Genomic DNA, 18,004 nt, shown 5'->3' on the forward strand with positions numbered 1-18,004 from the left:
CCTTCCTAGAGCAAAGTGAGGACTGGCATGCTGCCTATGTCTTATTCAGTTCTGCCAAGGGCAGAAAGGCTTTTGCACATCATCAGTAGATGAGGCAGAAGCAATTCCTTAATGTCATATCAACCTTTTCATCAAAGTAGTCAGATACTACTTTAGAGAAGGAATAAAAAGGCATGTGCCAGCTATGAGACTAATGAATAGTTTTCCTCAAGCAAAACATAATTCAGTATGAACTTCATGTTAATGTTCCTTCCACCCACTCACACATCTCCAACTGATTCTACTTAACCAAAATGCCAACAAGTAAAACTACCCATCTTTTAATTCAGCTATTGTACCGCAGCATTACGATTTTGTTTTACAGTGCCATCCTACAGCTGCCTAACCTCAAACATTACTTACATATTTACACAGCCTCCTTTTTTAAAGCATGCATGGCACCTGGAGGGAGAAACACAAGTAACAAAAGGGAAAACTTTGGAGAGTAAAAGATATTCAGACTGGTGTCTTTCACTAAAATGTTAAAAACCATCACAAGCCTCAGTCCCATTTACAGTTCAGAACCAAGGGGCTTAAGAAGCAGGAGGAGGACACCATTTTAAAAAAAAAAAAAAAAGATTAAGTCTTGAGTCAGGAAACAGTTTGGAAACATATGATGTTAGCTTGTTTCAAGAGTGAAAGAGTACCAAGATATATTTAACCAGAAGACTACTACATCTCAGAAAGACAGAGGTTCATTTGTTGTATCAGGAAGACATCACAGAGTACAGCAAGTACAGAACACTCGGTTTAATTTAGAAGAAATAAACCAATAGCTGTGATCATTCAAGAACCACGTCTCAAGCTTGAATAAACTACAAGAAGCCCCAAATACTCGTATACACATAAGTACTTCACAATGCCTGTAAACAACAAAGAAGGAAGAAAATTCTCTATTGCTGTCTTATTGTGTAAGTATCCATAATGGAAATTTTATACTTTACTCTAAAATGTCTGTGACGGGCTATTTTTGGATAGGGGTTCCATGTAGCACAAGTATGATCTAGCATGTTTTGTTCTTAGTGAGAATCCAGTTCAGCCTCACCTACCTAGCAAGAGAAACAGTTTCACTTGGAACAACCTTAACTCATAGATGCAGAGAGCTTCTGGCAGAGAATCTACAGAGACATTACACATTTTTTAAGGACTTGTGTAGGAACTGCAAAATTTGGATTCTGCAGGCCTTAACACATGGCATTTGGGGAAGACTGTTATATTCATTTAAGACATTCTTAGCTCCAGCAGTCCACTGTCCTTTTTGCTGGAGATCACCAAGATGATGAGAGAGCCAGGAGAACAGAAGTCCTAAACACCTCAACTGCTAATGGTCACGACTCAGAGATGTAGCTCAAACCCACTCCATTAGCCTTTAATCTACACCAGAGCTGGGGTGCAGCTGAGGTGGAGCACAGACTCTGGTGCCCTTTCAGCACCATGGATGGTAACCTCCCGAACCCGGCAGGCAGGAGGTCCTTGTCACCGCAGGAGGACCTGGCCACCACAGGAGGCATCGGTCCTCCTGCAGTGGAGATAGTTGAGATGGGAGAGGTGTCTATGTTTCATAGTCAATGAAGGTCCGAATATCCCCAAAGTTACTTTCACAGAAACTTTGGCCTGATAAGATGCCTACATGAAAGGAGGTGATGTAATTAAGACTTTAGTCCACCTTTTAAACGTGTCCACGTATTCAGAAAGTATTCTCATTTTCCAGTCTTCATATGAGAGATTGAAAATGTTCCTGTGTTTTTCTTAGTGATGGTTCATGTACTTTAATTTCAACAATGAAAATGCATACTTCAATCTTCGCTGGTAAGCAAAAATACAACGCAGCTGAGATGCAATTGCTGTTCCCACAAACCCGACTCCACAGCAAATTAAACTTTTTTTTTTTTTACATAAACCAGAAAAATTTCATGTTTTACATGAAAACACAAAAAAAACCCCACAAATCAGCAGAGAAATATTTATCTCAGAAACAATGAAACCTTTACATAGCTCCAATTAATTGCCATTGTATTCCTAAGGCCGCTGAAAATGTCATAAAAATAAAGAAAAGTTTTCATTGTACAGCCTTGTCTTCTACTGGTCAAACCACTACTCATTACAGAAAGTGCAGAGCATTTTCAGGGTAACAGAGCTATACACAAAAGGCCAGGTGACCTCTTAAGGACGCTTTAAAAAAAAATGAAGTCTGAGGAAACCATTGGTGTCCCCATACACTGTGACATGAACATGACTCACAGGACTAGTCATCAGACTGACCTCTCTTCTCCCAAACTTTCTCACAGGGCCGCTGTCAAATGAGGTGCCTCTCAGTGGTTGGCAACATAAGAATTTAGCATTTCAAAACCAAGCTTTTCTAGCTAACAGTACTTTAAGTCTTTGAAGCTGGACTCAAAAATGAGCTAGCAGCTTTGCCTGTTAGACACGAAACAGGAAATCCAGCTCGTCCATGGCTGTATTGGCTCTGTGGTACCAACAGCAATAAAATTTTTCATCAATAAACAGATCAAACATGACTCAGAGGGCAGTGACACACAGTGGCTAGTGCTATTTTACAGCTAATTTTATGACTATAAACCACTTCCCACAGCTACTGTTACAAAGAGCACCTCATTTCAGCGGTTGGCTTCTGTCACGTGTTGAGGGTCACTGCGCCTTGGCCAGATTAATGGCTTTCTGTGTGACAGAAGCTTAGCAAATTAAAATACTAGCCTCATACTGCCATGCTGGTCAGCCACATAACTTTACCAGCCTGCCCCCGTTCAGGACATTACTGAATAACTTAGAGAGTCATGCCAGATGCAGTCCGCTTTTATTTACTGCAGTAGTACCTGGAGACTGGGGATGCACTCTGCAAAGCACCATCCAAATAACAGAACACAATCTGCATTCTCAAAAGAATTAAACTGTAAGTTAAACAATATCTGAGACTACTAACGTGACCTATTCATAAGAAGTTACTTTAACTCTCCTTGCATTCAAAATAATTAGTTTTATCCTGAGTTGTAAAAGCATTTCCAGTTCAGTTTGATTTTCCATCCAGATATTACAGGCAATACAGTTTTAAAAATACATGCATTGCCAGGGCATTTAACAGCACCCAGATGTCCACCCACCTTTACTAACAGAAAGAGTCAGCAGTAACGAATTCCTAAAATTATCTACTTGCATGAAACTGTGTTCGTGATTATTACTGGGAAAGTACTGGAGACCATTTTTCAAAATCAGGCCTGTATATTCCATAGAAACAGGTTTTGCTTTTACCTCTGAGGAATACAAATATGCAGTGTTTTTGTTCTTTGCAGCTCAGTGATTTACTGGCATGCCTCTTCCCATAAAATATTTGCATATATCTGAGAGTCAAACTGTTCTGATACATTCTGTGTTTGCCAGGAAGTGAATGCTTCAGTTCAGTGTAACTGAACATTGGAACAAGGACAGGCACCAGGACAAATGGCAGTGTAATTAACATACCAATGAAGAGCGAGTTGTTAATTACTATCCATTTCAGGCATTTTGTATGAGCAACTTACCTGAAAAGCCTTCCTATCTGCACACGGGCAAAGCCAGTAATTAAACAATTCAATACCCCTTTTGCTTGATTAGAGAAAAAATTCTAATTATTTTATATTATTCTATTTGTCACATGCAGTTGACATTTAGATGAGAAAAACAGCAGCAGCCCAAATCTAAACATTTGAAATGAATGTTATGAGCTGTCCTTGAACAAAACAGCAACATGCATACATCTAGGGCAGATGTAAGCTAATAGAGGCTCCTAATTGGAGCCAACTGATTACACCTTACAGTACCCGCTGGGTTACATGGAGTGCAGCACAGTTGCTACTTACAACAGAAAAAGTACCACTTTTCTTTAAGGAGGACTTCAGATGCTACCTATAGAACGGAGTCTGAATTTATAAGCTGTTGAAAGACTTGGGAGTAGCACCAGTACAATGCCAGGATTCCATTTACATTTAAACGACAGTAACTGAGAAGTCAGTACACAGCTCAGCATGGCACCACGGGTAACATGGGGTAGTTACAGGAGCTGTAAGAAAGGTAGAGACACGTAAGGGGAAAGCAGGATTGAAACCATAGGACAGAAATGCTAAAGATAGGCAAAATGGAAACAAAAGCTGACAAAAAAGACATGAAGCAGAAAGTTTAGAACCATTTGTCAAAATGTAGAGTATCCAAAACAAAGGATTCCTCCTTCTCTGTGTGCAGACGGTTTTGCCCAAGGAACACCAGTGTGCTTCGGGTACAAAAAAAGAAATTATGTCTATCTTGAAAACAGCTTCTAATTCATTACTCATTGCATGACTATGGCCATTAATCCATGTAAACAATAAAACAAAGATCCATTTGAAATTTTGACTATCCAAATCAAAGTTTGAATCAGCTCTCGTTAAAAAATTGGCATTCTATGTTTGGTACTGAAGTTTCAAACCACGTAAGTAATGCACTTCAAAGGCCAGTTTTTGCTGAAATCCTGTAACATTTTGTGACAAAGTAGTTCCTTCTGGAATAGCCAAAAAGCGTGTATTTGGTCCATGTGGGTTTATTCAATTAATTAATTTTCATTTGGATTTTTATTTTAAACAGTGGAAGGTGATGAATGATTAATTTTTGGAAGTTTTTTCTAACTAACATTTCTAACATTGCTAACAATGCGCATCTATCTTGTTTGGATTATAATCAGAAGCTAACTAAAATGTACAAATGCAGTCTTATAAAATTTTTCCTTTCCTCATTTGACAGAATGATTGATACAGCTGCGAGGACAGGAAACGCTTTACCTCCAAACAAAGGAAACACCGTTAGCAAGAAGTAAACTGTACCAATTGTTTATACAGCAAGCGCCCACTCAACATTTCTAAAATGTCACATTTTTTGCCTGTATCGTCCAGCAGATGTAATTTTTTGCCCACAACTTATCTTACAGAGTGGGTGAAGGGGCACCTCCATGTTTGCAGATTTCTTTCCTGCATAACCTTTATTGAGCAAGGCCAAGAAAAGACCGTAGCTTGGGTTGGTGTGTCCGCACACTCCTACACCCAAGGCAGCATCTCTGCACTCCCCAGCGCTGGCTAGACAGAACAGCTCATCCTGAGCTGAATCATCTACCTCTAAATCCTGCTGGCCACCCAAAGACACTTTGCTATAGATAGACTGGAAAATCTGCCAGAGATCTGCAACGAGACCTGAGATGTAAATTCCATGTCTTAAACTCAAGATGTCTCTTTCCCTTTTCTATCACAAATTTTAATAACACCGTACCTTCCGCAGGTAGCACTAAATTAAGATATTTTCCATTCTTACTTGTCAGTTATGAAGCAGTAAGCCCCCCAAAATTATCCTAAACGACACACATCTGATCTTCACAAGCCATTTAAGCATAATCTCTGAATACATCTTCATAATGACAGCGTCATTTTTGTCCTCTTAATAACAATAATCACTACATCAACAGCATTATTTTGCCTTGACTGTTTAGAAAAGGCTATTTTTTTTTCCTTTGCTACCTAATCTCTATAGCAATTTTTCCTACTGGAAAGAAAAATCAGCAATACCATCTAGTATTACAGAAATCAGCAATATCTGTTTTGTTTTGCATTTTTATTAAGAGGCACAGGGAAACATTATTCTATTTGAAAAAATATTTGGAACTAACCACAAGCTACATATGCAAATTTTAAATAAATATTCTGTGATAGAAGAGATATCCTGAAATGAAATCTTTTGTGTGCCCTACATATTAGAAATATCAAAAAATGACATTTCTTCAACGCAAGTTACTGTTCAGTACACAGTTCTGAAAGACAAAATATTATCAGAGAACAACTCAAGAGGCACTACCATCCCATACCACAGTCTGACTGAAATAAGGACCAATTCTGCAGTATGAAAGACATGAAAATATGATAACAAAATGATCTGTCATTTAAACCTCCCATTAGCTAATGAGTGTTCCATTTTTGAGACCTCTGTTTTAACATTATCTTAGAAAGAAAACTACTTTTTTGCATGCCAGAAACATCAGAGCCCATCATAACCTCCATCACCAGAACACTCAATTTACTCCCCCGGATGCTGTTAAATTGATTTTGGAGTTTACTGGATAGCCTATATTGTAATGAAGGGCAAAGCTGGTACTACAGTAGCAATAAAACACAACTTTTGGGCTCCAAGTTGAATAGACAATTTTGAAATCTAAAACACTGAAGCAGACTTTTTTTTTTAATCATAAATTTCAAAGTCGTATGAAAGCCAAAGAAAAGAATGGCCAGATTGTCAAGTTCAGAAAGCCAGTTCCTTTGGGGAATATGGAACAGGCAGCATCAAGAAAATTTGTCCACAGCACTTAATATCTTACTAACTTGAGTGCAAACATAAGACTGGCTAGCAGATGATTTAGTTCTCAGAATATCCAGCTGAAAGGGGAGAATGATTTATCTCCACTTAACTCCCAAGTCAAGCAAACACATACAAACAAAACCAGCTCCCAGAATCCAATGCACTGACCCCCTGTCAGCTACTCTGGTTGTAACAGTAATGTCTTAAGCCACAGCAACTCCTTCCTCTCATGGCCCACCACTTCCTTCTGTCTCAACACATCTCTAGTAGATGCCTTTCTGGGGACATGTTGTTCTCCATACCTTAGACTTCGTGCTCTCTGCTTAAAAAGAAATCATTAAAGGAGCTTTAGTGATCACTTGAACAACCCCGTTACTATTTTTTTTCAATTAAATATAAGAATACAATCCTAAGGATTCACAAACTCCTAAAAAGTAGCCAAAAATGCTTCCTAAGGATCCACCCTCTAGTGTAACTCTAGATAAACTCTGAAATCTCATGATTTCTTCTGACTTGACTCACGAGTTTGTGGCATTTGGCAATACATCCATGGGTACTACCCAGGGTGGCTCTTCCCTCTAGGGATACCTCACGAGAAAGAACTGAAAGGATACAACCAGCTCACTTCACATCACCTCATCACGGCAGAAAGTTGCCACTCTGGAACCATCTATCAGACCGAGCCAGATTGGAACTCATCACCCAAGACCAAGTAATGTCTCAGGAAAAGAAAATGCTGAATTCACTAAAACTTTATGTTTTCATAGGATCAGTTTGGCTGGAAAAGACCTTTAAGATCATCAAGTCCAACCGTTAACCCATGTCCACCACTAAACCATGTCCCTAAGGACCGCATATATACGTTTTATAAACACCTCCAGGGATGGTGACTCAACCACTTCCCTGGGCAGCCTGTTCCAGTGCTTGACAACCCTTTCGGGTTGGGTTTTCATCCCAACTTGGCTAATACAAGAATCACCACATCATGTACTGCACCACAAGTTAAGCAAAATTTGACCCTGAAGTAGCAACAGTTATGGGCAAGTTTGCCTTCCAAAAATATATACATTTAAAACAGACATGGCACTAAGTTAATTTGCTGCAAGCAGTAATTTATGAAATGCTTGTTACACCTCCACAGTTTTTTTGTTCTTAAATCCCATTTAATATGCCAATCTTATTTCAGGAGGAAATAAATTAACTGTGATGCTTTGTGCCAATGCAGATGAGCTTCCCACACACCTGTATTGTGTTTCACACTTTGGTTAGTCATCCAGAGTACAACAAATGAACAAAGTACTTCTAACCAGATTCCATTCCCAAGGTTAAGCATGCGGGAAGAGAAAGAAAGAAGACTACCTCACAGAGCCCCACAGTTTTGTCAGTGCGATGTCTAGTTGCAGCTATGGACAAACACCTTCACCAAAAAGAACTATCGTTTTAGATCTAACATAGCCCAGGAATCCCACAGAGGTGGCCTACCCCCACCATGATCTGGTCCCAGATACTGCAATTCCCGTGAGCCCTAGCCAGGACAGGCTGCAAACTGCTCCCACTGCCACGAACTTTCATAACGCAAACTCTCCATTCAAAAAAGACCAGTGGGAAAATGGATAAATCCACATAAAACATGAGAGAGAAGATGACACTGCAGAGCAGTGCATAGTTCTGTACGAGGAGATCCCACACTGAAAGACTTTCACATCCAGAATTACAGAACACCCAGCTTTTGTCTCCACTAATCCCCATTCCACTATCTAGAATATGACTAAGATCACATGTATTTGTATTGTGGTAGCTACAAGCTAATGTCCTGCCTAAATTATCAACTGTTATTAGAACCCCAGACAATTGCTTAATAAAAATTTAATCATGTTGTAATTTCTAATCATCATCAAAGATGCTTAACAAGTTAATCTCTCTATTGTGCTCCTCTAACATCATGGGTCAGAAAGTCAACCGGCGTAAGGCGGCACAGCTTCACCAATACTAACAGGGCTACTTTCACGTTACTCCAGCTGAGGATCTGGCCCCAAGAGAAAACAGCAGTATTAAAATCCTCTCGCTACAGCTTTCGATTGTTTCTCTGCACTGCTTTGCAGTTAATCCAAAAAAAAATAAGAAAAGCAATAGATTATGACTTTAAAAAAGTACAGCATAAATCAAGGTATTTCATGCAGCTCTATCTTCTGCTGTCCGTGGTAGAGCAAACAGAGCACTGCACTACAGATGGAAGGTCTCCTCTCCTCACCTCTTCACAGCTCAAAAACTCCTCATTTTGACTTCGTCCACGCATAGCTACATTTGTCTGACAGCAACACTCATGCACAGAAAACGTGGGAGGATCATCAACAGTCAGTGGATTTGTCTTTCAGCTCAGATCTGTTCCAACTGCCTAGACAAGGATTGAAACGATGCTCTGTAACCTCAGCCTTGCAGAAGTATCAGTTCACTTCAGGAAACCAACACATTTCCTCATCCTCCCGGCAGACCAGCAATCTGTGCTTAAGAGAGTTTGAGGACCACGCTGCAAGTCAACTTCAGCTGTGTCCGATCGCTGCACAGATATGCATACAGCCAACACACTAGGCTCTCATTTCCCTCATACTTTTTTATCTTTCTTTAATAATCCCACAACACTCTCTAAATTCACAAAGTGAGTATTCCCTGGATCACGGGTAGCCCTGCTCTGAGGCTGCTCTGTGGTGCGCACATACCATACCTCCTGCGGCCACACCTTTTTGTGGCTTCAGCTGCAGGCAGGTGAAAACAGAAAGTGGAAATGGTTGGTACAAAAGGGCCACCAGGTTCTACTATAATTCAGCGGTTTCAGCATAGACTTCTCAGTGGTCAGGGCTGGTCCTTCAGTGCATAGCTTGGAGGAGCAGACAGAAGAACGGCAAATCAAACCTAAGTCAAAACAGGCTGTTTATACCTTACATTGTCCATGAAACAGCTCACCGATTGCAGCCATGCGTGCACATAACGAAACTCTCCATTATCATGCACAACACAGTATCCTGGAAGCTAAATAATATTCATTTAATAACCTTCCATTAAACATTGATTTCCATTTAATGTGTAGAAATCTGATATTAAAACTTAATCTGATTGGCAACGATCTGTTCCTGCTTACTTTATTGACACTTACTGAACCAAACTAATTGTTTATATCATAATATTTACTTTCAGTATGACAACTACATGACCAACTACAGCAGGATTTAATCTAAAGAACAATCTTTAAATATTAGCTGGCATTTACTCAAGCAAGCCCTTAATAGTCAGAACTGAACCGAACTCTACAGAAAAATGACAAAATGTGATCACATATTAAAACAAGTAAGGCTGGAATTCACCTTTGATAAAAATATTCTTTGTTAGCATTGAGCCCAGTGCAAGATCCATTGTCCCATTTATCTTTAGTGTCAGATACTTGTTGATCCAACACGAAGTTGATCCAAGTACATCTCCAAAATACGTACTATGGCATTCCATCCAAACCCATTTTACTTCATCACGCACTCAACAAAATAGATGTCGCATCTCACAGACGCGCAACACATCAGGGAACGTCTTCCCTCGTGAAAAATTCAAACAGAAAATTTTAGTAAGTTTCTTCTCTTAACAAATGTATTATTAACAGAAAATATTTATTGCATCTTTTGGCAAGAAAACAAACACATGGCAAAGACCCTGCACGCACTGAGGTGCCCTCGGTCAGTTTCAACACCCTGTTTTGGTTCCAAGCAACGCTTTGCAAGCCAGTTTTGCTTCCCGACAATAAACCTGGTCAATTTACAGGCTGGAAAAGCAAATATTCCTACCCATTCCCAGGGCAGACCCAGGAAAAGCAAATATTGCTACCAATTCCCAGGGCAGACCCAGGTCCGCACGGTGCGGTGAAACCCGCTGCCCCACTGCCGCCCTTCCCGCCCGGCTCCGGCGGGGCACACGTCCTCCCCCCTCTCCCCGGTATGACCGCGTATGCTTATGCAAAACTGTTCATTTCTGCAGCGCCTACAGCCAACGGCAGCAGCCCGGAGTGCGGGAGGCGGCCGGGCTCCTGCAGCCGGAGAAATCCGCCAAGGGCTCCCGGTTCTCTGCCTCGACGCGGTCCCAGCGCGGCTCCTGGCCCGGGCCGGCCCGGCTCTCCCCGCCGCCGGCGTTGCGCCCCCTCCGGCCCGCAGCCAGCGGCCCCCGCCGACCCGCGGGACGAGCCCGGGGGCGCGGGGGCGAGCGGCGGGGGCTGCCCGCCCTCATGGTTGCGGAGACCGCGCCGTCCCCAGGGGCGGGTGTGTGCCTATGGCGGGGGGGGGACACGTGTTGTGCGGCGGGGCCACATGGGGAGAGACGGACTCCCTGCAGCGCAGGGGGCGACGGCAGCAGCAGCTACTCACCGGGAGGGTTTACCGCCGCCGGCGTTGCCATCTTGTCTCTGAGAAGAATTAAGACAAATGCAAGAGGGGAGGAGGGATGCTCTGAGCAGCCCGGGGGAGGCGGGGGAGGGGAAGGCAGCCGGCGCCAGGGCGGGCCGGGAGGCGCGGGGGCGGCGGGCGGCTCCCGCCCCGAGGCCCGGCGGCGGCGCTCCCCGCTCTGTGCGGGGCGGCCCAAGATGTCCGATGGCCCCCGCGCCGCGTCTGCTCATGCGCTGCGCGCAGTGAGCATGTGCCGGGCGGCCGCACATGTGCGCTGGGCCCGCGTCCGCCGGCGCCCGGGCGGGAGCCCCCGCGTCTCGCCCGTCAAGTGCGGGGGTGAACGTGCCCTTCGCCCCGGTCCCAAACCATCCGCCCCCCCTCGGGGCTCGAACCGGCGGCCCCAGTGCGCGCGGCTCCTCACAGGGCGCGAACTCCCCAGAGGGAGAGAGCTCTGGTGGAGGCCGGAGTGCGGGCGAGAGGGGAGCAGAGTGGCGATTGGGGTGCTGCCCACCGCCCCCAACACTGAGGGGTGGTGGTTGGGGTGCTGCCCACTGCCCCCAAAACTGAGAGGGGGAGGTTGGGGTGCTGCTTACCGCCACCCAAAACTGAAGGCCCCACTGAGAGGGTGCAGGAGGGGAACCATTAGACAATGTTACTGCCATCCCTGTCATCCTCAGGCGGTGACATCCCATCTCCCCTGAGGCGGGGATGTCCTCTGGGAGGTGGATGTGGGATGGAGCCCCATGAGTCCGTACACCTCCACGATTCCTCCGCTCAGGGTTCTGGAGTGCCATTTCCGTGGGTCCCAGGGATCAACACGTACGCTGACGTGGGGCTGGCATTCAGCTCGGTCAAGCGTGAAGTGAGCCCTAGAGCTGTTGGGGGAGCAAAGAGGAGCTATGGTGTCATCTTCACGTTACAAATACACTAAGCTTATGTCTGACTGTAAGATGGAGGACTTGATGCTTCAGGTGGATAGTGCTATACGGAAACATCTTAGTCCTTTGTTAATAATACTAATTTCCTGGAATTACAAAGGAAAATGCAGTAACCTCTTGGATTTCTTTTAAAAAATATCCAAGAATTCAGAGATAGGTCATTCTGCACTCCTCTGGGTGGAGTATAAGAATTGTATCATATCCCTCTAAAAACAGTAGTTTACCTCACCTTCAAGCTAAGTAGTGGAACTCAACAACTGATCCTTTGTAACTCGCTCAGTTCACATTTTAAGGCTTTCCATTACAAGCAGAATGACTAAAAATAGACTTTTAATGAAATCTGAGATTTTTCTCATAATCTCAACACTCAGGTCTTTAAGGGAAAAAAACCCAGTGTTACAGACTTAACAAACTGCAAGACTTGTGAAAAGCCACCAGGGTAATAGCTGCAGCAGTCACGTGTTGTACGTATGTAATACTAAAAAAAAATATATATTTTGGTGGCTTTTTCACACCTCTGGAATGCTGTGAAGGCCGGTTAATCTTTAGACACCTCCCCATGGCTGTGCTCAGTTGCCCTGAACTGCCCTGCAGAAGTTAATGGAAGCACTCAAAATCAAAAGTTGCAAATCAGTCCCTTGCATTGCTGAATAAGTAACCTGAAACAGTTTAGCCATTAAGATGTAAATTGGCAGAAAGATGGAAAAAAGCGTGGAGGCCATGTTTACTTGTTTCCTGTAGATGAGTTTAATCTGAGTAGCCTTAAAATGCTCCTGCTTATCTAGAAAGTTTATTTTATCTTTGATTTGTTGTGCTTTTGCCTATCAGATGTTGAGCTGTTTTTCTAAGCATCTTACTGCTTTAGTGCTCCCCAATGCTGTGGAGTTTTGGATGCTCAGCACGCAATTTTAATTCTTATCTTAAGGCATTTACCCTGCTAATACTAGAAGACTCTGTTAATGTCAGCAATTTTGTAAATACAGCTTATTTCCATTCAGATAAAATGTTGTTGTGATTTTAGAGAACCTTGGTCACAGTATTTCTAGATTCCTGCCTTTAATAAGGAAAGCAACATTCAGAGTAGCTTACCCTGCTGCAGGAAACGGCTTAGCTCAGTTTCTTTAAGTTCTATAAAGGCTCATGTTCAAGTTGCACAGGTGATACTGCTCATGAAAGCTTTTCCATGAGCCTCCGTTGTGTCATTACATACATGCATAAAGGTTAAAGGGCCAACTCCCTAATACTATGTTATTAGTAAAATACCTTATAAAAACATGATGTATAGCATTAGGCACTTCTGAAGTGTCCTCTGAAGGCATTTACAAGTATTCATGGGTTAAACCTTATCTCTCTCTTACCAGAAAAGCATTAAGATTTCTTATTTCATGGCTATTTTAGCGATAAGGAAGCCACCCCAGAAGAAACAAACCCAGAGAGATCTGACATCGCGCTGCCATAGCTGTTGATAGACGTATGGAATAAGCCAAACAACAACTGAATATATTAAACCGGTGAAACCATTCAACTGTGTGTGCTGTCCCCTTGCGTAATATCCCATGAGACATTCGATTAGCTCAGAAAGAGCACATTACAGCCAGTATATTTGACATTGTGCTCCACCTAAATAAGACCTTAGGGCTTAGAATGGAACATGTTCTGTCAAATCTGCTGTGATTCAGACATAATTATGCAAATAAAGCTGCTTTTCTTTTTTGTTGGGTGTGAGCTTTGTTGACTCGCCCTGTTCAGTTCCACACGCAATTCTTTGTTCACTTAAATAGATTGAGAAATTAGATTGATTTTCTCTCCTCCCCATCTTCTCTATCTTCATAGGCAGTATTATAGCAGGGTCTTCAAGAATCCTTGAAACAATCCATAAATGAATGGAACTATTCTCTGTTTATCTGTAATAAACTAATTTCTTGCTAACTCATTCTGAGCCTTTCCATATCTGTGGTGAGATCTGTAACACTGGTAGCTGAAGAGGGAAACCATCACCGCTCTTAAAATTATGTTCTAGTAATGGTGGAAATGCATACTCTGTGTTTTACTTTTGCTGTAATACAAAGAACACATATACTGTAAAGCATGAAATCAATCTAGTCACTGAATTAATGCTTAGCCAAGTTCTTGCCAAGCTGTGTTCCTTGAAAGCGTAATTCCTATGGAATGGGGTTCCTCACAACAGAAGCAGGGACAGCACTGGACTCTGCCCTCGCACTTGCTGAGACATTAAACAGCTCTATATCAATACCAAGTGCAAAATATAATGTGCATGCAAGATAGCAATATGCAAAATTTTTACTCTTCATGTGGCACAACAGGAGGTGCTTCACTTACCACATTAATATAATTACAAACAAGTGTTAACATGATGTGTAGCAACAGGAAAGTAAACAAATTAAGTGATTTTTATCTCAGTCTTGTTATTATGTACCAGAGAATGTCTGTTATGCATCTTTACAATGATTGTTTCCAATTTAGAGGGCTATTAGCACTGATACCGGTGCTCAGCACACACGTGTGTTCTGCATCTTGGCACTAGAAGTAGAAATAGATCAGTTGAGCACTCCAGTGTACTGCAACTTCTTTTCATTAAAGCCTTTCCTGTGGAAATGCAGCACTGGCCTGTAAATTGGAAAACCTGGACGTGTACCTTTCTGTGTGTTTTCATCCCATGCCATGAACTAATAATTTCAAAAAGATTTTTATTTCTTTTAAATGAGGAAAAGTTGGGGTTTTTTTTATTATTTCATTTGAAAAACTGAAGGCTTTCCAAGATGGTTTAACTCCATGGGAATGAGTGAAGTCCAGAAACAAAAATCACAAAAGAAAAAGGTAATAAATTGAAGTGAATGAGAATATGTGTTCAGTGTCAAAAGTGGATAAAAAAGGTCTTTGGCTTTTCTTACCAATTTATAACAATTCCACTTCAACAGAATTGAAAATCAAGGTCTGAAACCTTGAACCTGCAGTTCCCCAGTAGAATTTTATTTTTTGGGGACATGAAGAAGCTAAGTGAAGTTTCAGACATTTTAATCCAGTATAATCAGAACCAGGGACATTTTATAAAGTCTCCTACTTTAATAAGACCTCCCAGCTGCATTCATCTGTGTTTCCATTGTAACTGAGTTAATGTATTGCACTCAATTCATCCAAAAGTCTTGGATAGTTTGGAACGAGTATGATATATGTATATTAAGCAACCCAATCCACCCAAGTACTCGGCACTGGAACATTACATGCTCTTTTTAAATTTGTTTCGTCACGTATGGGTGACCACACTTGCCTAAATAAGCTATAGAGAAAATGATGAAATTTAAAACATGAACTATCACAGGAAGGTCTTAAAATCATTTGTTAAGAAAATTACAACCTTGTTCTTTAAACTGTCCCATATAATTTAAGAGAAAATTGTATTCTTCCAATAAAATGCAATAAAATATCTTGATAAGAATGTGGAAGTTATACTAATCTCCATTCAGTCCTGGAGGTATAGAAATGTAATTTCCATGATATTCTCTACAGTTATTGCTCTTAAATTCCTCAGTGCTTCTCCTTCAGGGAAAATGACATTGAGTATTAGAGAAACCCTCCTAAAGGTGAAATGTCTGTAGCAGAAGTCCTCTCACTAAGAAACATAACTGAGATCAGACAAATATTCCCAGGCTAGTAGAAGTATGGACTAGGAACCAAACACATTGCCATCTTTTTTCTCTTAACTTCAGCTCTTAACATTTCAATCTTCTTCTAAGTTTGTATAAACTTAACCACATTGTAACAACCGAAATTTAAACAATTAAACTCGATTATCAAGCCTAAGAAGGTAATAGGTGGTGCAAACACATTAACAAATAACTTGTTTTCTCTATGGTGTTTACTAAGCAGATTTTATTTTATTTCCTGATATTAACATCACTCACTGGAAGAGGCAGTGCCAGCAAATGACTTCCATAAGCTGATAGAGGCAGTTGGTGGTTACCTCAGGCAGAACTGACCACATAGCATATGGGAAAATAGTTTTCACAGTGCATACCTAACTGTATCCCTGGAAGTGAAGCAACTGGGTAAAAGTCAAAAAGGTATAAACAATACTGGTCTACTTACCAAAACCCCAAGGCATGAACAAAAAGTTAGATCTCAGAAACAGCACTGGGACCTGAATCTGCAAACCGACACGTTGATCAGAACTACATGAGTAAAGCTTTTTTCCCCCTAAGTCCCATGTTTCTCACTTTGAAATAAAATAAAATCTTATTCATTTGAAGGGATGTGTTTCTCGTATATTATAGTCAGGATATCATAATTTGAGTCATGAGGTGAGTGAGACCTGTTGAGTTGGAGACATAGAAATGGAGTTCCAAGTCACTAAATAGTCCTGAACATCTTTATCCCTTTCCACCTTCAGGAATAAGGGCCAGAGCTAAATTCTGCAGCAACCAACATGCACATTACTATTAGCTCCAGCAAGGTGAAGGCTTTCTTTAACAATTCTGCCAGTGTGTGACATTCCCCCAACTCACTAGTCCTATAAATCTAGCTGGAGTAAATATTAGTCAGTTTAATAAAAATGAACAGTAAAACCAGAGCTGGTCTTTTGCATGGAAAAAGGGCCTTTTTTCACTCACTGCTCAGGGTGGGACCAAACTGCCAGTATCCCAGATTCCCGCTGTCCCACCTGCTCTATTACAAAGTCTATGAATGCAATAAAATTTAAAGATTCAAGTAACGCAACATCTGCACATCTTGAACAAAAGCATTTAATTTCTTGGTTCATGATTTCTAGGTTTACAACAATATTTCTAGAATTGATCTGTCTGTAATCCACAAAAGATTGATATGTTCTGACATACAATAAACAGTAGGCCTAGCGCACATTTACGTTTATGGCAGTGCAGTTTGAAAAGTATACTTCAAGAACATTGTATATTAGAAAAAGACTCCTGCCAACTTGGTGGAGGCCTTTGCCTTGTTTGAAATGAGAATTTATGAGGAGCATTTTGGTAAGTTTTATGAACAACATTTTGTTCTCTTTACAGAATTTTCTTTATCTCATCAGAGAGATTTACTAAGGATCATAAGCAGCAAAAAGACTAAAATGGTAGAAAATCTCTCACAGTTAATTGCAACAAAATGTCTGAGTCCCATGAGACTGAGCAGGCAATCTGTATCCTAAGGAAAATAAGAAATTACAAGGAATCTGAAGCATGCTGTGCTATTTCAGCTGAGTACAGGACAGCTGGAGAAAACAAATATGTGAAGGAAATGGCTGTCTGATATTTGCCCTCTATGCTAATGTGCTCCTTCTCTGCTTTCTTTAGCCCCTCTTCCTCCAGCTATGCAAGATAACAATTTCCAAGAACCATAAAAGAGAACAGAAACACGTGCATTTAATTGTCTTATAAATTGAATTATGATTTATGACAGGTTTTACATTTTGCAAGTAAAATATTATGCAAATTTTCAGCAGACCCTTTCATTTAAAAGCTTGCATGAAATGTTTTTCGTAGCTTCCCACTTGATTTTATTTCTGAAATAGACAAACTGAACATGTGTACCTGTGTCTCAAAGACCAGACAGTACATCCTTAATTATGTTCAAAAATCTAATCCCTGAATGAATGCAGCATAATTCATTTCTACATTAGCAAAAGTGTGCTTTAAAAGTGACGGAGCATCCCTTACCATATGCTTTATGGTTCTTGCATTTGCATTTACAAAGAAGGAACAACCATCTTGAATATTTTAATAGCTGGATATATAGCCACAGATAGTTTTTCTTTCTTATCCATCCTATCAGATCACCTCAAATATAATCTGATTCTTTTACCGTATCTGCTAACATATAAAAAAAAAAAGTGTATTAGTATACTTATGTTAAACGAGTTGCCAATATACAAGAACTAATCAGAAGATATCCACTTGGCCAAGCATTTTGTTTCTGACCATGTCCACTAACTCTGCAATGCTTGAGAAAAGAGGGTAAAGACAAGGCAAACACTGAGTTATACTTCCCTCTGCTGTACTCTTGCAGTTTCCAGCAAACTGCGACTAAGGGAATTCATGAAGTAGGAGGTTTCATCTGCATAATTGAAACCCCTCTTAGCATTAGCCCAGTGTTCTGAATTACTTGTAAAATGTCACATCAATTAATTTCTATCCAGCTGGGCTGGATCATGTATTGATCCCCTCAAATAGGAGGCTTATTGTCAGGATTTTAAACAGTGGAGTGATAGAGTTGGCACAC

General features: G+C 41.2%; 1 protein-coding gene across 1 annotated transcript in view; it reads right to left on the minus strand.

Moving 5' to 3' along the window:
• Positions 1 to 10,873, minus strand: part of ARNT2 (aryl hydrocarbon receptor nuclear translocator 2) — a 102,770-nt gene extending 91,897 nt beyond the window's left edge. The window contains exon 1 of the mRNA XM_068410184.1: positions 10,803 to 10,873. Coding sequence (XP_068266285.1) covers positions 10,803 to 10,833 — 31 coding nt within the window. The 5' untranslated portion in view covers positions 10,834 to 10,873. The remainder of the gene's footprint in view (positions 1 to 10,802) is intronic.
• Positions 10,874 to 18,004: the final 7,131 nt, after the last annotated feature.

This window comes from Nyctibius grandis, chromosome 11 (genome assembly GCF_013368605.1).
Source record: "Nyctibius grandis isolate bNycGra1 chromosome 11, bNycGra1.pri, whole genome shotgun sequence".
NCBI classification, from domain to species: Eukaryota; Metazoa; Chordata; class Aves; order Nyctibiiformes; family Nyctibiidae; genus Nyctibius; species Nyctibius grandis.